A 25,730-nucleotide genomic window follows, 5' to 3' on the forward strand; every position below is an offset into this window, starting at 1 on the left:
CATTGTAGACTGAGCTGAGACCCCAGAGCACTTCAGCTACGCTGACAGTTCCCCCCCCCCCCTTCCCCCCTCCCCCTGCATCCAGCTCTCTCTTCTCTTATGGTAGTCTTCATTCAAAGCCCTGCACAGCTATACTGCACATATACAGTATGTATATACTGTATATGTGCAGGTAGGTTGATCTAAACATCTTGGAGAACTAACCAAATATCTTCTGTGGATGTAGGCTGCCTCAAATCCATCTGTCTCCATGTAATCCTAGACAGACTCAATGACGTTGAGATCAGTGCTCTGTGGAGGCCAAACCTTTACTTCAAGGACTCCTTGTTCTTCTTGACACTGAAGATAGTCCTTAATAACTTTGGCTGTATGTTTGGGGTCATTGTCCTGCTGCAGAATAAATTTGGGGCTAATCAATCACCTCCCTAAAGATGAGGCAAGATGGGTGAGTATCTGCCTGTATTTCTCAGCAGAAGAGACAGAAGGATTTGAGGCAGCTTGCATCCAAATCCAAAGAAGATCTGTGGTTAGTCCTGCAAGCTGTTTGGCACAACCTACCTGCTGAGTTCTTTCAAAAACTTTGTGCAAGTGTACCTAGGGTGGTCACAGCAAATATTGATGTAATTTCGATTTTTCTTCTGTTTGCTCACTTTGCATTTTGTAACTTGATAAAAATAAACAATTAAAATCTATATTTTTGAAAGTATTTCTTCACACCTGCCATTAAACTTTTGCACAGTACTATATATTTACAGTTTTCTAAACGACTTGAGTTTCTATTATTCTGAATTTTTTTTTTTTTTTAGGTTGATTTTTTTCCTCCTCCTCTTAACCCTTTTTTGTTTGCCACAAAAACTCTACTTACTATGGGGGAGAAGCTAATGTATCAGGGATGTCAATCAGAAAAAGAATCGACCATAACAGATTGACCATGAGTTCACAAATTGCAACTTGTTCTTAAAATTCAGATTTTGCTTTTCACTTACAATTTAAAATAATTTAGTGTTAAACATGTTTCTTGTACAGTGTCTTTTAACAGTGTCTTTAACAATAGTACATTAACATTTTAATCAGTTTAACATATTTCAATAATATCTATGCAGTATAATTCGGTGTTGTGAAAAAATTACCATCAACACGTCCTTCTTTCTTTCTAATTTTTTAGAAATTATCTTGAAGAATTTACGAAAGCATGTTATTACCAAACACCTTGAATAGGATAAAAGGGCTTGGGCTCCCTGCTAACAGATTGTCTTACATCTGATGTGCTAGGTTTACTGATATCTGTCATCTGCCAGTATCTGTTTAGTGCACTAACGTTCTTCTTTTCCTCTCTCTCTCACCAGTACACCAGTAAATTACTGTCTTACAAAGTTACTACTGAGGTACCTGTGAATTGCCTATCTCCACTGCAGCATGCCTATCCTCTAATGCATGGTTTCCCTCATCCCTCATTTATTGTTCCATCTATGTGTCATTACTTTTGTTAAGTCATATAGATATTTGGGGATCCCATTATTTTCCCTTCCCCTGTGATTATATACATATTCAGGACCAGTTAAGAGGCAAAGCCATGTGAGTTGCCTTAGACCCAAAATGACAAAGTCCTCTTCTGAGAGCCTTACCCACTCTCTGGACAGGTTTGAAGGCTTTTAGGCTTACATCTCACATTATGTGGAGCTGGTCTTGTATATGTAGGTATTGTACATGTAGGCATTTATAAAATGTGTTAATATTTATGTATTTTTAGTATGTTAGGATATAAACTTTGATGTGAGCAGAAAACAAACCTTGTGAGTATTCATTACTATATACTGTATATACACCCATAATGTGACCCTGTCACTTGCAAAAAAAAAGAAACGAAAATACTTACCTTTTTTCAGTGATAAGTGAGTTATCACACTCCAAGAGTTAGATCCTCAAGGAGAGTCTTCAGCATCTGCCGTTTCTGGGTGTGGCATATGCCTGCGACCCCACTGCATGCTTTGGTTTCATCTGCTGGCCGTTGACACAGTATTGACATGGGAGGTTGCAGAAGAAACCAGTAACACACAGTTGGAGGCCAGGCTTCTGATACACCTCAAAGTACGTGGTGTTAAGATCCTGCATTAAGGATCTTCTTCTGCTAGCTGTTTTTTTAAAGTATTTTTTCATAGACCTTTTTACAATTTGTTTAGGTATTTTTCTAAACTGGCTGGAAAATTGCCAGCTGCAATCTGACTGTTGGCTGCATTTTCCTGCAGGCATTGCTGTATATATACAGAAGGGACGCAGTTGTAAACTGATCAGTTCATAAGGGCCCATAGTAGGTCTTCGTCGTAATAAAAAAAGGAAAGCATTCATATCTCTCACAGGATGTATATGCTGTTCTTCTTCTTTTATTGTTTTGCATTATTTTAAGATTTTCAAGTACAAAAAACAAAGGAAGGATATAAAAAAAAAAAAACAAAATAAATAGGACAAATGAAAACGCACTCTATGTAGAACAGTGAATGTCTAACAAGTCTAACAATGTCTAACAGTGCAAACTACAGAGGTAACCTGAGAGTCCTTGTTTGCTGTTGAGGTCATAGGATCAATGTAGGAGTAGATATGTGACCAGGCCTAGATTGGGCTAGGCTTCACACAATATATGAAAAAAGTATGTATGGGCGATAGAGGCCTGTCTCAGCTGGCACTGTAAATCCATGAAGAATACCATCTCACAGATTCTAAGACCTCACAATGCCCATGCAGTGGTCAAGGGAATAAATGTTTACAAGGGGCAAAGGACTCAGCTGTAAGCAATATCCAAGAATAGCTTATGGCTCCTGGTGCCCAACATTCAGCTTAGTCATGACATCAGCCCGGTTAGCTAGCTAATGCATACACTTCTTACAGATATAGCCAGAAAGAGCCAGTTAGTGTAGCTACTGATCATGTGACCATGCGAAAGCCAGTTGCAAATAAATCAATTTTACAAGCTCGGACACTGTCAATTCATTCTTTGTAAATGGTTTGTCTCTGTACAAAACCCCGCTCTCTAACGCTTAACTTGATTTGGGCCGTGAAATAAAAGCAAGCTGTGGCATTTATTATGCAATAAATACCACATTTGATCTTCTACAAACTTTAACATCTCCAAACCATGAAAACCAAGCTGGTCATGATGCAGGAAAGCCTGATGAACATAAAGTGAGAGCATAACGTGATCCAAATTGATATTCAAGCAGATAGATAATTGCATCAGACCCCAAACTAATGCAAGTAAATATCAAAGTTGTTCCAGCAGGGTTTTCTAAAAGAATTTGTTTTTCAAAGAATTACCGAGGGGGTGAAGACTTTATCATGGATGTCTAATTCGTGTTTCTAGGAAACTATGTACTGAGAAGACATGTGAATAATTTGTTAATGAATAATGCATTGTGCATCTATAAATTGAACAGTGGATTCTAAGGCAGTTAATAGCGGTCAGATTTTGACATGCAAGGTTATCCAGCAGTCCACTTTGCTATACAAAGTGATGTATTTTTCATAGCAAACACATTCTCTATAGGAGATGGACTGTAATGTTGACATTTGCCAAAAGATGTTATAAAGTGTCAGGGCATATTAGCCTGCGTAGCCTGACACCCCTGCCTCAATGACCAGTACATATTCTTGGCATCCAGTAATGAACTGGGTTGGAATCAGTGTAGATACATAACCCCATACACCACTGGGCTCGGCAAAGCCACCTTACAAATACTAGAGTGACCAGCTGCTAAATGGCCAGTATTGCAATTTCCTTTATTGTAAACGTGCAATACTTTTTAATAGTGCTTTATGAAGATAATTGTATTTTCAGTTATATGTTATGTAGCATGGCTTAAATTCACTATGTGTGGAATTTTTGTGAACCTCTTTTGTGTCCCATTGTCTGTCTTTTGGGAGTAGACCCAATAACCGAGAATAACCTTTATATTATGTCTAACTCAACTGCATAGTCTAGTCTCTTGCAACACTTTTTATGAATAGCATAAAAATCATTAGTCATTTCATTAGTACTACATTTGCAAAATTTGGTTACAGTGTGTATGTGTGTGGTGTGAGGGCATATTGGTTTACACAATTATTTCCATTCCCTTGCAGAAATAGTGCCTCTTCTGCCTGATCCTTCCAATCATTGCCTGACTCCCCCTGCTGCCCTTTCTTTATGTAGTGTGTTTCAACTATAGAAATATGGAAGCTGCCATTTCTGACTAATTTTAAAGGCTCTATCTACTCTGAGTCACTGAGTTGGAACAAGCATGCAGCCGTTAAGTTTTAAAAGTACACACTTTAGATGTTTAAAGAATTTAGTTGCAAGCAGCTCTGTTGGCCTGAAACCACAGAGATGTACAGCCTTGTTTTATAAACTGGCACCAGTCAAAGGACCTGTGCCTACCCCAGCATTGGGCCTGTAAGACAGTGATTCACCAGTATAAGTGTTCTGTCTCCTAAATTTGATTCAAGTACATAAAATGTGCTTGGGCTTAATTCCATTTGATTGGGCAAAGCTAAGAAAGAATGCGTATAGTACTGATTTTTTTTTTTCTTTTACATAGCATTAAAATAAAGTCTATAGGATAACTTGATTTCTGTTGCAGCTACTCATATACCCTACTATCAATACTAGTAAGTGAAAAATTTGTGTCAAGTAATTTTGCCAAGTATGACTGTTTAGTGCACATGTTCAATCTTTAAAGAACTGACATATTACACTGGTGAACATTGATGGATTATTTCATTTTTTTGCAGGTTCTTGATGCAGTAAGAGTGAGCCGTAGAAAAAGTGCCCAGGCATTACGGTGGGAAGCAGGGATATACGCCAACCGTGAAGAAGACGAATAACGTTTTTGCATTAGATACAGAAAACCAAAAAAAAAAGAATCCATTAATAGCATATTTATTGAACAATAAGCAGCCTCTGCAATCCATATAGAGATTACTCAGAACATTATAAGAAAGAAGACATGCTTGAAGTGACTGGCACTGGAGGCAGTGCCAGGCCCAGATAAGCTTTGGACTCTCAGGAAATGGAGATGGATCACTGACACAGGCTGATCCTAAAAACAGGGCTCAGCATGGACAATGAACAAAGCCAAACATGCAGTGCAATTTCTTGTTTTTTTTTTTTTTGAAAATGCAGCTTTGGATCGCTTTTTAAATCCTTTACCCTGTTCATGCCCTGCCGTAATTACGTGCATGTTGGAAGCAGCACCAGTTTAAGGAAAGATTGGCCCTTTACATGCATTTGCAGGTTCATTTACATGCAGGGTGCTACAAAACAATTTTACAATATATTTAACCCACAATGCAGTATTGGACATGTTGCTTTTTGACAATGCATGGTTATTATAGGAGGCTTGAGGAAATTAGAAAAAACAGTTCATCTATTTTTTTTGAAAGACCAGTTGGCCCTTTATTGCTTCGATTTTTGTCTGTAAATAGTTTGACATAAATTGCTTCTGTGGTATTTTATGCCAGATATGCCTATATTTATTTCAGAGGCCTACATCACTATTGCAGACATATATACTACAGTGGCTGCTTTGAAGGTTCCATATTTAAAGCACAACACCGTAATCAAGAACTGTATGCATGTTCACATTTGTGGCTCTCAGGGACTAAAGGGTTAACCATATCTTGCTTTTTTTTTTTGTTGTTAATGTAACCATAATTATAGCACAGAAAAACGCAAAGCAACATAACCCACTTTTCCTCATTCTTCTGGTTACATTTTATTCAGCATGGATAAGCACATTCAGATGCAATCAATGACCTATCTCAGTTATCCCCGTTCAGAGATAGCATGTTCTGAATCCTTGAAAGGGCTGAGGGTTCCCTATATTGGATGTGTTTTCACTAAATACATGCAAATGTTGAAGGGATGGGCTCATGGCCTAAATGTGGCCTAGTTGCAATTGAAAAATGTAGGGACATATGCCAAGTTGCTATAAATATGATAAATCCAGAAGCACATGCTTATTTAAATGACACTAGGGGGATGGACATATACTGAAGTTCTCAGCTCAATGAGGCTGTATCTAAAGGCATTCTTTCATGTAATAGAGGAATATTTCTATTCTTCATGTATATGACTAGTTGTTCAAAGTGAGTACAGGCTCAAGTGGTTAAAGCTCTTCCTCCCTCCCATTGCTCCCACTCTTTCACCAGCTATAGAAAAAAAAAGAGCTGGGTTTTCCGCACCTACATCTGGCTTCTGTCCCCCTTGACGGCATTGCTTCTCTAAGTGATGACTGGTAATCCAGTACTACTGTAAGTGACAACCAGTATTCCACTGCTGCAGTCTCTATCTGCCCCAAACTGTAACCTTATTATGGAGTCATCACTGTGCAGTCTTCTAGAGCCCAAAAGAAACCTGCCACTTAAGAGCCAATGGGGAGTGTCCACATCACTGCATAGGGCTACCTCCTCTGCATTTAAGACGTTAGACTCAGGGCCCAGCGCATCACATAACCACAAGTTTGGGTAAGTAGGAGCGCTTTTAGTTTAGGATTTTTTTTTTTTTTTTTTTATTTAAACATGGCAAGTGGCAGGGAGGCAAAAGGCGTGTGAAGGAGTTAATGCCTGAAATTTAGTTTTAGGTTAAAAAATGTATTCTTTTAGTTAATCCTCCCTTTGAGACAATTATTTATGAAGTGTGCCATTTTAAAGCACTGCAAGTCTAGTGGAAGTATAAATGTATTGCTAAAATAATTACAGTAAATGACATTTGACAAAGCAATAAAAAATTGAAATTCTTACCAGTATATAGCCAATTGTAAGAGGGTAAGGTTTCCTAAAAGATATAGCTACATGCCCTGTGAGATAAAACCCTGTTGTCAGTCATCCTTATTTTGAAAAGTCTCTTTATTGTATAGTAGACTGTACTCTTTTTTTTTTAGTATAAAGACGGTTGCAAAAGTGCTGGTCAAAGTTGTTGGCTACAAAATTTAAGTTTTTAGTAATAAAATCCTCCAACTTCTAAACAAAAGTGCCATTGGGTTGGAAAACAATTTTCCACTGTCCACTGCATTATCCAGTTAAAGCATAAGACCTCATGCACACATGGTGGTAAAAAAAAAAAAGCTGCAGTACCAAAGCCAGTACCAACGCCAGGAAAATGTGGCTGTAAAAACTTGCTTTTAGAAGCGTTGTTTATTGGCGTTAATGCATTTCGTTTAGCGTTTAGCCGCATTAGCGTTATCAGCATTTCTCTACCCTCTTCTATATTCCACTCCCAAATCCAATGCCTACAGTTTAAACGCTTGACGCAGCTTAATGCTGTATACAGCGTTCACACACGTGTAGTTGCGTTAGGCATTTTTACAGATTAAAGTGTTACTAAATCCTGGAGCCTGCATTCACTTTATCTGATCTCCCACAATACACACAACATGGAAATGCAATTATTTTAGTAAATATAAACTGCTAAATACCTTTTCTCATCAGCAGTATATAGCAGTCTTGTGACTTCTGCCAGTGTCAGCCGAGCACTGTTTAAAGCTTGTAGGAGGAGTTTTCATACTGCACTGAGCTGTCCTATTAGGATCCAGGACCCCTGACCCTCTGTCTGGACAGTGCTGATTGGCCCTGTGCTGATCACATGCACTCCCCAAGAACAAAAAAAACTCTCTAGTAAAGCAAACCAAACTGAGCATGTGCAGCCTGACTCCAAAAGCTCTATCTTATCCAGACCTGATCTGGAGTCAGTGGAAGAGGATCTGTGCATACAGGATCAAACAGGCTTTTTACACAATGCAGAGGAATTTACTCCTTCGGTTCCACAGTGAGCATGCTTTACTGCATGTATAGACTGATTTTACTGTTGTGAGTTTAGTGACACATTAACGCTGCTTCTCCAGAATACACTGGCCTTGGTTCTTTTTTTTTTTTTTTTTTTTTTTTTTTTGCAGCTTGAAAATGCTTATGCCACTTACAAATACAAATAAATGGAGGGGCATTTTTAAGCTGTTAAAAAAAAAATCTTGGCGCTCCTAAAAGCAGCAGAATAAAACGCCCTGTGTGCATGAGGCCTTAGCGTCTTACTCATCCCATTGTCTTGATGACATGAATGATACAAATTACATGGTTACTGAACTTTCAGCTCTCTGAAATTAACACTGCTTATTTGTGGCAGGCTGCCATAACTTAATTTTTAAGACCAAAGTAACTTTTTTTTACACATACCAAAAATCCACTGCTTTTCTGAGGTGATGTATTGCCTCCCAAAGAAAGCCATGGGATCCACACTTTAGCAAAAAGATGAGGTTGATTTATTAAAGGCAAATGGACTGCTCATGTTGCAAGTGCAGTTGCTCCAGAGCTTGGTAAATGTGGTAAACCTCTGCGGATTTCCATCATCCAATCATGTGTAAGCAAAAATGCCGTTTTTTTTTTTTTTTTTCTTGCATGTCATTGGGTTTTCATTGTAAAATGAATATTTTACCTCAATTACTAAGCTGTTGAGCAAATGCACTTAAGAGTGCAACTGCACTTTGAAAGTGCAGTCTATTTGCCTTCAGTAAATCACCCCCAATGTATTTTATCTTAGTGGCCAAAACTGTTTGATTGCGTGACACTCTGAACCTTTGCATTGCAAATAGCTAGAACCAATAATTTTATTAACTGTATATGGAGCAGCTTGCTACCTGCATTGTCAGGCTTGTTCAATAAAGCAGCGCAAAGGATAATGAAGATGTAAGCAGTGCAGTAACACGCATCAATCTGTCCGAATTATTTTTTTACTGATCTGGTTGGGTTGACCTGAGATCTTCACTTATTTTTTTTTTTTTACTGCACTTGCCTATTGTCATTGTACTATGCATTCCTTTATCGAATATGACTGTTAGTCACAAAAACGTCCAAGGTCACCTTCTCATAAGTTAAAGATTTGACAGGGTTAGCAACCAAGCGATAGTGATAATAGGAGTGTTTGTATTCTTGCTCTGGGATTTTAGTGGGGGTGTGTTTGGGTGGTGTGATGGTGATCACACAAAGATAGATCTAGGATTACTGTATTCATTATATTGCTATGGGTAGAAAATGGGGGTGAAAAAAGCAGGTGACACTTGTGAGAATGATGTATGTGACCATTTAAGCATACTAAAAATATTTGTGTGAATAAAAATATTACAAAAACTTAACCAAAAAAAAATATTACAAAATTGAATCTTACAAAATTGAATCTATTTGAATTGAAGCTTGTAATATTACTTTACGAGGCATATCCAGTATTTCCTAAACATTGCCACTAGTGGGTCTCTGATTTATTTTGTCATGGCCTGTATGAACACAAAGCCTGGCTTTTCTGTGTGTAAGTAGTGTACTCACTTTTAATGCACTCATGTAAATCAGTATTCCTGGAAAAAGGTATTTGCACGAGCCACAAATGCAAAGATAGAAGACAATTTTTAGAATACAATCATATTTATTTGTGTGTTTTTATAATCACCTAAGTATAGCAGTTGTTTGTTTTACATATCACTTATAACAATAGGGAATTTTTCTTTTTTCTTTTCCAAAAATTTCTGGACTAAAAACGTATTTTTATGCAGCAAGAATGTATTGCCTATATTTATTTTATGTGAAATAAAAGTGGCCACGATTTAACAGTTAGTGTATTCTCAAAAAAGCTTATGTTGGAGTGTTCTGACTGCTGAACAAGACAAAGCTACTTTTCTTCAACTGATAAAAGTATGCGGTTTGCAAAGTTCATTGATGTCTGTGAATGATTTACTCATTTTGTTTTTAGTCAAGTTGGCTGTGTTGCAGCAACAGCTGATAATATCAAATGTAGTTTGGATTTAGGTTCTTTACTTATTAATAATTATTATAATAATATTTCTTGTTCATATGTTTTAAGGTTTTTTGCAACCAGTCAGCAATTGCATTTGACTGATTGGTATAGGGTTGCTGCAGATTTGCACTTGTACACATTTGGCATTACTGTCCCTGAGTCGGGGCTGGATTTCCCATTAGACACTGTTTTCCTATAGGTATGATAGAAAAAGTGGCTATTTTTCTTTGCATAATTATTGGCTGCACTTTCTCACCCCACTTCCTTCCCATTAGTAGATATGCAGTCTTTATTGTCTTTGGTGAAATTGTCCTTGAATTATTCCCCCCCCCCCCCCCCCCCACCTACATGAGTGCAGCCTGCCTACCTAGTAGTGTATCTGTTTTGCCCTGATCGTTGATTTTTGCTATGTGGGCACTCAGCCTTCAGAAGGAAAACCGGTCTGGCATTTCTTCACATTGCATTTACACCAAACTCATGGCATCCTCCTGCAGTCCTGCAGAGTGCAGCTCTCTTGTAGGAATGAGTGGTGCCCGGGTTTGCATATTCAGTGTATTCGGTTTTTCGTTGCCAATACCAATATTTTGGCCATTGCATATGGGTATCGGCCGATATTTTGTACATCCTATGTCAGGGTCTGAGACTAGTCTTCTCCTCCAACCATTAGGTGGTGATCATGTAAGGGTAAAATGATGTCACATAGCATAATTCCATTTACAAATGTTATTAAATATGCCACTCGCATATATGTACAAATTAAAGATATAAGCAATTCCACATTAGCAGATCTGCTGGCAGATCGGTATCTCTCACCCACTTGCCATAAGTGATACCCGGGTGATACTGCTCCGTTCGGCATCCACTCAGTACTGCTCTGTCTCTCACCCGCTCCATCTCCCACCCACCCCATCAGTCTCTCACCTACTTGCTGTAAGTGACACCTGGGTGATACCGCTCCGTCCAGCATTTGATCTCGGAGGTCACGCGCGTGGTCACGCCCGGCGTGACCATGTGACCTCCGAGATTGTCATCGTATGCCGGACGGAGCAGTATCACCCAGGTGTCACGGCAAGTGGGTGAGAGACAGAATATCGGCCAGTTCCGGGTCCAATACAGATGTATATCGGCAAAAGTCAATATCTGCCCTCGATATATCTTGCCTTGCTGATAAACGGTCAATCCCTAGTATGAAGTAGAGCTGGTCAGATGTTTTCCTTCTGAAGGCTGAGTGGCACCAGGAAGGCAGGCTATTTTGTGCTGGGTAGGGCCACACAACAAATATTAAGATTAAGGCCAAGGTAAGTATATTGCTGGACAGGCTGCACTCGAGGTGGGGGGAATTAAAGGACAACCTCCTCAAAGGTGCAGCTTAGTGTAATGCTGGCCATACACTATACCAAAAATCTTTCTAACACCTTTTTGAAAAATGAACATTCGCCCATGAGAGCAAATGATAGTGCTATCATATAATGACTGATAAATTGTTAAATGGACATAAATAAATTACATTTGTTTTTTTGTTCATGTTTTTTTCCACATAGAAGTGCAAACAGTTTGGACAAGAAACACATTAACCTTTCAATTTATCGTCCGTTCGGCGGAAAATATCCAAACTGGGGCTTTTTTTTTTTTTTTGGCTCAAAAACGTCACAATCGATTACCGATTTGTGCCCACTAACTGCCCAAAAGACCGAATTTTGTCCGAATTTACGTATAGTGTATGGCCAGCATTACTAAGAAAGGATTACATCACATAGATTTGATGCACACTACAGAAATGCTTAACCAATAACTGCCCTCATGCCATTTAACTACTGCAAAATTAAGAGTATCTTACGCATAGTACATGTAGTTATCAGCAGCTTTCAAAATATTATTTTTGCATAGATAGATTCTGGTAATGCAATTCATTATAGTGCTGATTTTTCCTTAGAACTAAAAGTTTGGAAAGCTCCAGTTGATTTCAAAATGGGTGCATAAATATTATAAGAACAGAAAAATGTTTTTATATCTTATGTATAGAAAAGTTAAATGCGTATTTTAAAAAGGAATATGAATCACATCTTCAGGATAATTGCTTTCTGGCTGTGTTATTTCTTTGCTAAAAGGCAGGCTTTTATGTGATACCAAAATACTTTGCAAGGAAAGGGTTTTTTAATAGCTCAATGAAATGATGGCTGTGTTTTAATGGCAGACAAAACAATCATATTGTACTTTGCTTTATATATAAATATATATGTTAACCACTTACATGTTATTCAGCTTTTGTTTTATAGTGATTGTGAAGCATACAATGCAAGTATATAATTATTTTCTCATTAAAACACAAACTGAAGTTGTGTTTGTTTTATTCAATGCTTTAATTTCTTCGCCAGCCCTTTGACACATTGATAGGGAGACCTCTACTATGAAAATATGGAAGCTGCCATTGCTGACCTCCTTTTTAAAAATCAGTTACTTGGCTGTGATGCTGATCCAAGACTTCAAGGCTGCCGGAGTCACTGAACCAAACAAGTATCAAGATTGGGAGTCTAGGACTTGACTCTGCATGCTTGTTCTGGTTCACTGACTTCGAGGGGTTTATTTACTAAAGTGAACGTCCACCTAGCTTAGTGAAAAAGAAGCTGTGTTCACATGTCATTCAATCATGTGCAGGCAAAATACATATTTTTAAAAAATGTTATTCACATATAGAGCTTTTAAGTTAATTACGAGCTCAAACCAACCTACCTTCTTGACTCCAACTTCAAAAAATAATAAAGCAAGAGGCAATCATACAAACAACATTTTTCAGAAGGAGGTCATCAAAAGCAGCCCCCAGAGTTCCAATAGAACTTTCAGTTTTCATCTACAATAGGTTCGAAGTATAGGTCATACCCTTTACTTAAAGTGTTACTAAACCCACAACAGTAAAATCAGTGTGTGTATATGCAGTAAAGCATGCTTGTTATACTCACTGTGGAACCTAAGGGGTTAATCCTCTGCATTCTGTATAAAGGCTGTGTGATCCTATCTTCTCTGATCCTCCTCTTGTTTCACTGTCTCCAACCCATTATATGATAGAACATAACATCAGGAGTCAGGCTGCACATGCTCAGTTTAGTTTGTATTGCTAGAGAGTGTTTGTGTTTTTGGTCTTGGGAGGGTGCATGTGATCAGCACAGGGCCAATCAGCATTGTCCAGACAGATGATCAGGGGAGAATGAAAACTCCCACAAGCTTAAGCAGAGACTGATTCAAGTCACTAGACTGCTAAAAACTGCTGATGAGAAAAGGTATTTAGCAGTTTATTTACTAAAAAAAATTGCATTTCCATGTTCTGTGTACTGTGGGAGACCAGTTATAGTGAATGCAGGTTCTGGGTTTAGTAACACTCTAAAGTGGAGCTCCAGTCTATCCCCCCCCCCCCAAATTAAGTCAGCAGCTACAATTACTGTAGCTGCTGAATTTTTAATAAAAGGACGCTCCCCTGTCCAGGGATCCAGCAATGTCAGCACCCCAGCAGATTCCTCAACCGGGTGCCAGTGTCTTCACTAAGGGAAACCGGCAGTGAAGCCTCCAGGCTTTACAGCCGGTTTCCTACTGCGCATGCGCAATTCACACTGCGCTTTCTGAATGGTCCCGCTGTCTTCAGGGACCTGTGTGTGCCCCAGAAGGCAGCGGGGGGGGGAGGAGGGGCCAGACATACTCTTAGATCGCCATGGTAATCTTGCCTGGAAGTGGAAGCGCATACTTGCCAAAACCAGGAACCCCCCCCCCAAAAAAAAATCACAAATGTGGCAGTGGAGGGTACGAACAAGCATAGTTTCCCCTTTTGAGTGGCGCTATGCTTTAGGTTTATTATTGGTAAACTTTTGCGAAAACTTTGGCAGGCTTTTTACATTTCTGAAAAAAAAAATGGTTCTGAATCCCTCCCTATTTATACACAGTTACAAGGAGGATCAGTAAAATCTAAACATTATTTGCTTTTTTTTAATCGCGATTTCATTGCTTCCTTTTTTCCAGAAATGTAAAACGTCTGATTAAGGGATCTAAATAATCCCAAAAGTTGTCTCATTTTGCATTAATTTATGGCCAATACAATACTCTATTCTACTGCTTGTTTAGTGGATCAGTCATTTTGTTCAAAGTCTTTATAAAGCAGTCACATCCTGAGTAGAAAAGTCTGTCCACTGCCAGCATAGCACTGCTGCAGAAAAGGACCCTTACTTTTTGTGTGATAGCAGTGGTACCTCTACAGAGATCACATGCCCCCTGTGAGTCAGAGTTTAGCTCTCCAGTCACCAAGGGGCATGAGCCTTCCTGGTTGGAGAGCTCTGGCTTTCACTCAGCAGGGAGTGTCAGATCTCTGCAGAGACCACTACTTGCACAAAGAAAACTAGAGTCCTTCTCTGCAACAAGCTGGCAAGGAAGAGTCTTTTTTTTTCTACTAAGGCTTTGACCGCTTTAAAAAAAAAAAAAAGCTATAATTTACACACCTTTCTTTTGACACATCAGGAATATATTTAGCTAATCTAAACAAAGTTGATTTGGGCTTTAGCCTAGGTACACACTGAATGCGGGTTTGAAATCGTGCGAGTGCACCTGAACTCGCAGGATTTCAGTCCAATTTTGGGGTGATTTGACAGACATCTAGGCGGGTTCATGCACAGATGTCATTGAAATTGCCCCAGAAGTCGCCAAAAGTAGTGCAGGAACTACTTTTGGGAATTGGTGCGGTGCCGCAAAGTCTGCCAATGCCATTGCATAACTTGCATACACACCAGAACAACACCGAGCATGAAGCAACATGATGATCAACCTATGTGCTCTTTATTCACAGAGTGAAGTCCCAGCATGCACATGTTTTCTTCAAGTTTTGAGTCAGTCGCAATCCCCCAATTATTAGTTTAGCTCTTTCAACTATCTACTGTGTTTTTTGGCTCTATTTTTGCCTTTGAGGCCAAGTAACTTTTTTTGCATTAAAAAAAAAAAAAATTGTATATTTTGATTTACTCAAAAGGGGTAAGAGCAAAGAAAACTAATAGCAATCTACTGTCAGATTAGTAAGGAATGTAGCTTGACATGTTGCATTCAAATGTGCATGGCTGTCTTAACAGGACAAAAGGGGCTGCTGCCCCTTAAACCCACACTGCCTGCAGATAGTTGATCAGTGGATTTGGGAGGGTCCAAGAAAATGTTTGTCCAGGGTCCAGTTGATATTGAAGATAGCCCTGCAAATGTGTCATGTAAATGTGTCATGCAACAGTTCATTCTGGAAATTCCCCAGAATTTCCCTAAATTCTTGAAAAAGATATTCATACGTCAGTAGGTGAAAGATATTAAGTAAACTTTCCTGTACATTACTAATGTTAATGAGTCCTGTAAAAGTGTATATATAAAGTGTACTTCTTTTTATTTCTTTAATTAGAGAGCGGATTTCCCTTCGCATTGCAGAGCTTTTCTCACACTTTCTGCTGCGTCTCCCAGACAGAAGGTATAGGGGACTCTACCCAGATGGACAAAGAAAACCTGGCAATGGTTCTAATCCTTTCCTATAAAAACATTTGCCTAGATATATAGTTTAAAACTGACCTCCAAAAAAGAGAATGTTAGAAACTTAATTCAGAAAAAACGCAGGAAGTTTTGGGTGTCCTAGAGATGAATATATGGACACAACTGGTTCAGGGTTAAATTCTTGAATGAGTAGCTAGTTCAGTGTTTATCAACATTTTTTCAGTTAAGGCACCCTTTAGAAATGTGAACAATCTTGGGGAACACTAGTCTCAGGTCTCGTTCACACCAGGAGGTGTGTCTAAACACATACACTTTTCTTTGCACATTTCCACGTGTCACTTTTTTAATGGGCTTCTCTACGTGTGTGAAACATGCAAAAAACGTTCTGGCATGATTTTTAAAATTGTGCTGCACCCAAACCTTTACTACTGCAGTACCATGTGGTTTAGCGAGCAAAAAAAGGCACATGCATGAAATACTGTAGGAGAGAAGGGAGATTGGCAGGAACACCAGGTATATCAAACATGAATATTAAAAAAGAATAGCGCGCAAATCCAAAAGAAATAGCTACCAAATCTGAAGACAATCCATAAATAAAAATGGGGGTTTGGTCCCACCATATGGCCATATCGTGCTCAAGCCCACTACTGCGTCAAAGTACCCCATTATCAGTGGGTCCTACACTATCCATGAAAAAGAGATGAATCCAGCCTTTCTAACCCTTGGAGATAATACTCCTTGCTGGGAAGGATGTGCAAATGCACTACAGGGGACTCCTCCTATATCCACTTGATGGTGGACACTGATTGAGTACAGGTGTGTGTGGGGGGGGGTGGGGAGGGTTGCTAAACCTCGATAGTCTGGTCAGACTGAATACATAATAAACAGGCAAAAAATTTGGGGGAGCATACCCATGTATTTCTAAAGCTGCTGCAGCTATGAACCAAAAGACATGTATATTAAAAAAGAATAGCGCGCAAATGCAAAAGAAATAACTACCAAATCTGAAGACAATCCATAAATAAAAATGGGGGTTTGGTCCCACCATATGGCCATATCGTGCTCAAGCCCACTACTGCGTCAAAGTACCCCATTATCAGTGGGTCCTACACTATCCATGAAAAAGAGATGAATCCAGCCTTTCTAACCCTTGGAGATAACACTCCTTGCTGGGAAGGATGTGCAAATGCACTACAGGGGACTCCTCCTAATACATGGGTATGCTCCCCCAAATTTTTTGCCTGTTTATTATATCAAACATGAAGCAATACAAACACAACAGGGTCCTATTTAACACAAGTACATGGTACAACAGCCACATGTCAAGAATATGACCTAAAGTTTGGTGTTATCTTTGCTCTTAACATGTTTGGTGTCAAGTTACTGAGATCTATGGAGCTCTCCCCCCTTCGCCAGAAGGCAAATGCCTATGAGTCTGGCAAGGGTTTTTAGAAGATTTCAAAGAACGGCTTATTTGTCTAGCATTGGCTGACCAAATAGTTAACCTATTAGCTGAAGAAAAGATATTGCACCAAGTCAACCTGCATGTATTGTGTGTTAAGAAATATAATTTTTGTCACAGTACACATTGGCATTCATGGTTCCATCAATGAACTGTAGCTCCCCAGTGCCAAAAGCACTCACGCAGCCCCAGACCATGACGCTCCCACCACCATGTTTGAATGTAGGCAAGACACATTTTTTCTTAGTATTCCTCACCTGGTTGCCGCCACACACGTTTGACACTATCTGAACCAAATAAGTTTATCTTGGTCTCATCAGACCACAGGACATGGTTCCAGTAATCCATATCCTGAGTTTGCTTGTCTTCAGCAAATGGTTTGCAGGCTTTCTTGTGCATCATATGTAGAAGAGGCTTTCTTCTGGGACGACAGCCATGCAGACCAATTTGATGCAGTGTGCGGCATATGGTCTGATCACTGACAGGCTAAGCCATCACCCCTTCAACCTCTGCAGCAATGCTGGCAGCATTTGAACGTCTATTTCCCAAAGACAGCCTCTGGATATGACGCTGAACATGTGCACTCAGCTGTTTTGGTCGACCATGGCGAGGCCTGTTCTGAATGGAACCTGTCCTGTTAAACTGCTGTATGGTCTTCTTATAGCCTAGGCCATCTTTATATAGAGCAACATTTTTTTTTTCTTTTTTTTTTTTTTCAGATCCTCCGAGTTCTTTGCCATGAGGTGCCATGTTGAACTTCCAGTGACCAGTATGAGAGAGTGAGAGCTATAACACCAAATTGAACACACCTGCTCCCCATTCACACCTGAGATCTTGGAACACGAATGAGTCACATGACACCGGGAGGGAAAATGGCTAATTGGGCCCAATTTGGACATTCCACTTAGGGGTGTACTCACTTTTGTTGCCAGGGATTTAGACACTAATGGCTGTGTGTTGAATTATTTTGAGGGGACAGCAATTTTATACTTATACAAGCTGTACACTCACTTCTTTACATTGTAGAAAAGTGTAATTTCTTCAGTGTTGTCACATGAAAAGGTATAATAAAATATTTACAAATATGTGAGGGGTGTACTCACTTTTGTGAGATACTGTAGTTATCTAGCTACAGTAGAGATGTGTTTTTTGCAAATTAAAGACAGTATTTTAAGAGACCATAATAAAAACCGATGCATGGTGGTAAAAAGGTTATGCCTTGGGGGGGTCCTTTGCTGCTTCAGGACCTGGGCAGCGCTTGATGCAAATGTGTAATTATTTTTCCACAATAAACCATGACATCTATTGCTATTTTTGTTGCATAAAAAGAGTAAAACAGGGATATGACAAAGGCAGCATGTGCCAATTGTCAGTTTGGCTAGTGCCCAGAATGAACCTAAAATCTATATTAACAGACCACTGCAACGTAAGTGAAACCATCCCTCTGACAGTCAAAGGGTTCAGTATTGTCTGGTATATTCACCCATTTAGACCATAGCCTCAAATTGTTTGGAACAGATTCATATGTAAGCGTGCAAAATGGAAGCATATGGGTAGGGTTAACCAGCCTTTTACATTTACCAATCATGGGTTGGCTCACCCCCTTTCTAGGTTAAAGCTGTCAATTTTTTAGCATAAAACAAAAGAAACTTAACCAGAATTTTCAGTGCTGATGGTTGATGGAATAATCACCTTGTCCCAGAATAGACTAAAGGGGACTGCACATTTTGGAAGTGCCAAAGTTTTCACTGATAAAGTTAGTAACATGGCCAACACAGTCTAATAACAGGGCAGTGACATCACATCATATGGAGAAATCACACCCCTTACTAGAGCACCTAAAGCAGGAGGATGATGGGATCTGTCTCATATAATAAAGTAATTGAAGTGTAAAGTATGAAGATCAAAACTGAACCAACTTACACTATATTGTCAAAGGTATTAGGGCGCCTGCCTTTACATGCACATGAACTGGCTCGCGGTTTCTACTCTAATTCATCCTAAAGGTTTCCTATCGGGTTGAGGTCAGGACTCTGTGCATGCCAGTCAAGTTCCTCCACCCCAAACTCGGTCACCCATGTCTTTATAGACCTTGCATTGTGCACTGCACTGGTACACAGTCATGTTGGAACAGGAAGGGCCCATACCCAAACTGTTCCCACAAAGTTGGGAGCATGAAATTGTCCAAAATGTCTTTAATGGCATCCCAGTCTTAGTCCATAGGGTTCAATATTGAGTTGGCCCACTCATAGTTGCACAGTTACAGAGTAGTTGAGGTTAAATGAAAACATCAGTCCACCCAGTTCAACCTGTACAGGTGTGTGTGTGTGTCAATGGGCTGATCATTTCCCATTACCCTGAATGTTTTGGTCTGTGAGATGCACGTCCAAGAGTCTTTTAAAAGTAGCCATACTCCCCGCAGCTACCACCAACTGTGGAAGAGAATAACACATTCTCACTGCCCTTACAGTGAAGAAACCCTTACACAGCTTAAGGTTAAACCGCCTCTCCTCTAATCTCATTGTGTGGCCACATGTCCTCTTGCACTCCTTGAGACTTAATCGTTTTTTACCTATGCTGGGATCGCCATTGAGTTATTTTTAAATCACTATCATGTCCCCTCTCAGAAGTCTCCTCTCCAAGGAGAATAAATTAAGCACTTGTAATCGCTCCTCGTAATTAAGGTCCTCGAATCCCGTAATTAGTTTAGTTGCCCTTCTTTGTACTCTCTCCAGTTTCAGCACATCCTTTCTGAGTATTGGCGAACAGAACTAGACAGAATACTCCAGGTATGGCCGGATCAGGGTTTTATAAAGTGGAAGGATTATAGCTTTGTCTCTGGAGTATATCCCCTTCCTTATGCATGCTAATATTCTGCCAACTTTGACAGCTGCAGCTTGACATTGCATGCTATTACTTAGTCTATCTTCTACTAGAACTCCCAAATCCTTCTTCATCCTGGATTCCCCCAGAGGTTCCCACCCCTAGAGCATAATTTGCATTTATATTTTTTGCCCCCAAGTGCAATACCTTACACTTCTCTACATTAAATCTCATTTGCCACTTAGTTGCCCAATCTGTTATTTTTTTCAGGTCATTCTGTAAGATTTCTATATCTTGATGAGAAGTTACTGCCCTGCATATCTTTGTGTCATCCGCAAAAACTGAGATTGAGCTACTGATTCCGTCCTCTGTTATTGATAAATAAATTGAAAAAAATTGGTCCCAGGACTAAGCCCTGGGGAACCCCACTTACCACTCAAGACCAGTCTGAGTACACGTTATTTATCACCACCCTTTGGACAGACCCATGTAACCAGTTTTCTATCCAAGAACAAACCTTGAGGTCGATGCCTGCAGACCTTAGTTTTTAAATTAGGTGTTTGTGGGGAACTGTGTCGAATGCCTTAGCAAAATCCAGATACACCACATCCACAGGTCTCCCCTATCTAGCTCACAGCTCACCTCCTTGTAAAAAGTAACAGATTGGTTTGGCAAGAACATCCTTTTGTGAACCCGTGCTGATTACTACTGATGATATTGTTGACCTTAGCAAATTCTTGGATATAGTCTCTTATCAACCCTTCCAATAATTTACATACAATTGATGTCAGGCTGACTGGTCTATAGTTTCCCGGAATATCCCTCCTCCCTTTTTTGAAAATTTGGTATCACATTAGCTTTTCTCCAGTCACCTGGTACAGTTCCTGTTAATATACTGTCTGTGACGATTAGGAACAATGGTCTAGAAATAACCCTACTGAGTGCCTTGACTACTCTCGGGTGCAAGCCATCTGGTCCTGGTGATTTATTAGTGTTAATGTTATCAAGTCTTTCCTTGATTTCACCCTCTGATAGCCACTGCAGCAAGTCTTGTGATGTTGTGCTTACCAGACAGTCCTGGTCTGTATACAATCCCTTTTCGTATGTAAAAACCGAGGAGAAAAAAGTATTTAGCACAGTTGCCTTCTCTGTGTCCTCTGTAACCATCCTCCCATCATTGTCAATTATGTGTGCAACGTGCTCTGACCTCGCTTTTTTGCTATTAATGTATTAAAAGAATTTCTTAGGGTTTTTTTTTTTACTCTCCTCTGCTATGTGTCTCTCTCTGAGTCATTTTTAGCCATCCTGATTCCATTTTTACATTTCTTGTTAGATTCCTTGTATTGGTGGAAAGCCGATAACGTCCCCTCCGTTTTATATTTCTTGAAGGCCATTTTTTTTTTTTCTCGCTCTAATAAGTGTTTTTACATTACAGTTTAGCCACCCTGGTTTGACCCTGGCTTTTTAATTTATGTTCCATTGGAATGCACTGTGTGATACTTTTGTTTAATATGTTTCTAAAGCATTCCCATTTTTCCTCCGTGTTCAATGATCCTAGGGTTAGGTCCCAGTCTATATTCTCTATTATTGAGCACATTTTAGGAAAGTTTGCCTTTCTGAAGTTTAGAGTCCTTATGTTCCCCTTGTGCCTTGTTGTCCTATGATTTACTTTAAATGTAATCATCCTGTGATCACTAGAACTCAAGTTGTCCCACACTTCTACATCGGAGATTAGAATTGTTCGTAATGAATAGATCTAGCAATGCTTCTTTTCTAGTAGGAGAATCTACCATCTGAAACACGTCTACCATCTGAGACTCTTTGCAGCTATAACAGCTTCAACTTTTCTGGGATGGCTGTCCACAAGGTTTAGGAGTGTGTCTATGGGAATGTTTGACTGTTCTTCCAGAAGCGCATTTGTGAGGCCAGGCACTGATGTGGACGAGAAGTCCTGGCTAGCAGTCCCTGCTCTAATTCATCCCAAAGGTGTTCTATCAGGTTGAGGTCAGGACTGTGCAGTCCAGTCAAGTTCCTCCACCCGAAACTCGCTCATATCTATGGACCTTGTTTGTGCACTGATATGCAGTCTTGTTGGAACAGAAGGAGCCATCCCCAAACTGTTCCCACAAAGTTGGGAGCATGAAAAATGTCTTGGAATGCTGACGCCTTAAGAGTTCCAATTACAGGAACTAAGAGGCCAAGCCCAACCCCTGAAAAACAACCCCACACCCTCATAATCCCCCCCCCCCCCTCCATCAAATTATTTGGATCAGTGCACAAAGCAAGGTCCATAAAGACATGGATGAGAGAGTTTGGGGTGGAGGAACATGACAGGCCTGCACAGATGTTATATGCTGTGAATGGCTATAATGTACAGAGAAGTGAGATGATCTCTCTTTACAGCTTCATAAACTGTTCCACAGAGGATATAGGCTGAGATAATTGCAGCTTATGTCCTTATAAAGGAACACCTTAGATGCTTCTTAGGAAAATAGGTAGCCAAATGGTCCAACATATAACAATATATTATTATTGTCATCAACAGTATTACAATATTAGTATTGTAAGTATGTAGGTGTGCTCCCGCTGTGTTCCTAAATGTGAGTGCCACATCCCGATATGAGAAGCATATTTGGAGAATCCCCTAGGGGTGGGACTTTAAAGGCCACTCAAAAATTGTACAATTGAAAAGATATTATAATATGTATATATAAATTTTATTACACAAAAAATGTATAAGAAATTGACATACAACAATATGCAACAGTAAACAGTAAAATTGGCAAAACTGGTGTTTGTAAAAAGATGTGCATATCACTCAACCAACTATTCCGTGCAAGATCCGACGTTTCAAGGTAAAAACCTCTTCTTCAGGGATTTTAGTGGAAATAGTTTTTCTGTAAGTATTAGAGAGATATATCATAGCAGACAATTGTCAATGTAACAAAATACATTAACGAATTATGGTTATAAATAGATTTAGAATATAAACATATACTTGCTGTGGCAAGAACATTTAAATGCAAATATATATATACACTTACATGGTTGAAGAAAGTATGGACACCAGAATTGTTTTGCCATAGGATAAAAACATGGAATATTAACGACACCCACAAAGGCTATTGTCAGCTTTGTCTGTTTGGTGCTTGGAGCAAGCCAAAAGAATGTGTCAGATAAGCATGCGATAGTAAGAAATGTGCAGGCTGGGGGACAGTGTCTCAACTGGAGTCCAAGATAGCCCGACCAGAAAGGCGGAGGTCAATCAACAGAATGCTGTGAAGGGTAAATAAATGGGTCTAATGAATGAAAATATCTTGAGAAAGCAGGTTGTTCTATACATATAATATGCAAGCATTACATTAATGCAGCAGAGCAAAGTGACTCAAAATCAATAAAGTCCCAAACAAATCAGAAAGTGTCCTGCAAAGATTTTCTCATAGATGAGAAGGCTATATATGTATAAAGATGATTTGTTTCAAGAAGACATGTCCTGGTATACGTGCATACATAGATGTATGAGTATATGCACGCCTAGGAACTAGCATGATTATTAACTGCTATAGAGCTAGAGCCAAATGAGAGGGATATTAATTCCTCTGTTATGCAGATATACATAAGTATGTAGTAAACATAAAGTAAATATTATACCAAGGGCATGGACAGAGTATGCATATATGTAGTTAAAAGGTTTTTTAGAGTCGAGAAAAAGCCTTCAAAGTTGACCCCAAATGATGGTAAAATACTAACCTTGTGACAGAGAGCCCCACGGCGACCTTACTCCCAGCAATGGATGTACAAAGTACTCCATGTCGGGAGTGGTGCCTATGTAGGGGCGCTGTCAGGTGGAAGCAATCACATTGATTGCCTCTCAGCCCTCTGACAGCTGTGGGCTCCCCGAGCGGCGCTCGCCAAACCCGCCCACAGACCCGCCCCGACGCGCACAGGAAATGCATCATTAGTATTGTAAGGGTAAAAAAATGGATGGCCAAGCCAGGATTAGTAGTTCTATGTGGGGGGACAGAAGGGGTCCATACCTCGAAGCAGTGTTGATATGTGGATGGGGAAGGCATGGTGAGAGCTTTGGTTGCTCCAATCTATGGGGCCTCACTGATAGCAGTGACTGCAGCACCAGCATTAATAGCTGCTGGAAGGGGAATTGATCTCTTTCCTCCCCCAATAGCAGTCTGCTGTGGGTGGAAGAGAGTTTGCACCCACTGAGAACATACCTCAGTTTCAAAGCAGTGCTGCTGGGTAGTGAGAGTAGACTGCCCTTCTTCCTGTCTCCCCTTGTCATATAAAATATTACCTGACCAGACCTGGGAAGATGGAGAAGCTGCCTTCATGGGACAGTAGACAGGATTCTTTTACCTTAAAGCTAAACTTATCTATAAAAAAGATGACACTTTACACCAGCTGTTGGATAAAAAGGCTGCGGCCGTTTATTATTTATATAATAACATTTAAGCTCATCAAAGCTTTCAACTCATAAATAATAAACCCGACCACTACGATCCAGGTTTACAATAATAAATAATCAATAAACATATCCATCAAAAAACATCAAATAAGATATAAAACATATCGTCCCCCTTTGCAAACTGACAAAGGTGACCCAAAATAATAAACTGGCTGCGACAAAACAAAAGGGGAGGGGGAGGGGAACCGCACGATCCGGGATGCTGAGGTGGTCTGAGGGTCCAGCTACTTGAGAGCCCCCTTAAATAGGGCTGAGAACAGGCTCAGAAGGTGGGAAGCTATCTAGAAAAAACAGGTACCTCACACAATCTCCCTAGCTACCTGTTATCTCTAATATGATAGGGGCTTATTTCAGCCAACCATCATCTAGGAACCCTGTTTCCCCCTGGTAACTATAATCTTCCTATCTAAGCCCGCCAAAACTAAATTCCTGTCATGGCTAACTTACCTGTCACTGTCCCATATAGAAAAGGGGGTCATAGAGACCCCCTTTTCTTTCTATTCCTGGCAGGTGACATGCTAAGAAGCTGCATGAACTATAGTGAACTTTGTGAGTACCTACAGAGTGGGGGCACTGCTCAGCCCTAGACCTCCCCTCTCCTCCTCAAAACCCCCAAGAGCCCCTTAGCCTCTTTCCTTCTTTGGAACCCTTCAACCCCCTTCCACCCTCAGAGCCCCTCCAGATCCCTTTAGTTCCAACTTCCAATGACCCAAAAAAAACCACCTCCGTGGTCCCCTCTGTTCCCATCCTTCATCTCACCGAGGTAAATGTCAAAGAAGTCCTCTGACACCACAAACATTGGGCCATTTTCCTTCCAGTGACACCACTGAATCAAGGACAATATTTTCTTCCAGTGGCATCACTGATGCTGGGAAATTGTTTCTACTAATGCAACACCAACAATACAGGGACATTTTTTTTCCTTCCAGTGACACCACATACACAAGAGCAGTTTTTCCTTCCATCTTTCCTTCCATCCTTGACATCTACATCACCAACACAGGGCCATTTTTTCCTTCTAGTGACACTGCTAATGCAGGGAATTGTTTTTTCTTTCAGTGACACTACTTATGCAGGGGCATTTCATTCCATTCAGTAACATCACAGACACAGGGAGATTTGACCTTCCAGTGACACCACCAATGGTGGGACATTTTTCCTTACAGTGACACCACTGAATCAGAGAACATTTTTCCTTCACAATAGATGCAGACAGCGAGATTTGGGAGCAAGCCCACAAGAGTGCTCCTATAGAAATAGTTTTTATGGGTGCACCTGGCACAGAGCCAGGAGCACCAGTGAGGGACCCATGAAGAGGGAGTTCAAGGCTGCTCTGTGCAATTCCATTCACATATACAACCAGTTTAATGGCACCACAAACACAAACCTAAAGTATAACTAAAGGCAGAACTTTCTTTTTTGAACAGAGTTCAAGGGGATTAGGATGTTTTCAAACTGCATTATATACTGCCTGTATAGGCAAAAAAAGTTTTGCCTATACAGTAGTTATACTTTAACCACTTAAGGACTGCCCCACGCAGATATACTGTGGCAGGACAGCCCTCCTGCACATATTTACATATATGTAAAGTACGTGATATGCCTTTAAGGCTCCAGGGGGTGCACGCGCACCCCCGGAGCTGCGCTCCCACTGGGATTAGACA

The 25,730-nt window shown here is 40.0% G+C and overlaps 1 protein-coding gene across 2 annotated transcripts in view; it reads left to right on the top strand.

The window, feature by feature from the left end:
- LOC309563952 (PALM2-AKAP2 fusion protein-like) overlaps positions 1-5,961 on the top strand; it is a 188,549-nt gene extending 182,588 nt beyond the window's left edge. For both annotated transcript variants that reach the window (XM_082268582.1, XM_082268581.1), the window contains exons 5-6: positions 1,347-1,385; positions 4,762-5,961. In XM_082268582.1, coding sequence (XP_082124708.1) covers positions 1,347-1,385; positions 4,762-4,854 — 132 coding nt within the window. In that variant the 3' untranslated portion in view covers positions 4,855-5,961. The remainder of the gene's footprint in view (positions 1-1,346; positions 1,386-4,761) is intronic.
- The last annotated feature ends 19,769 nt before the right edge of the window (positions 5,962-25,730 follow it).

The sequence above is a fragment of the Pelophylax lessonae genome, assembly GCF_965119305.1.
Source record: "Pelophylax lessonae genome assembly, chromosome: 1".
Taxonomy (NCBI): Eukaryota; Metazoa; Chordata; class Amphibia; order Anura; family Ranidae; genus Pelophylax; species Pelophylax lessonae.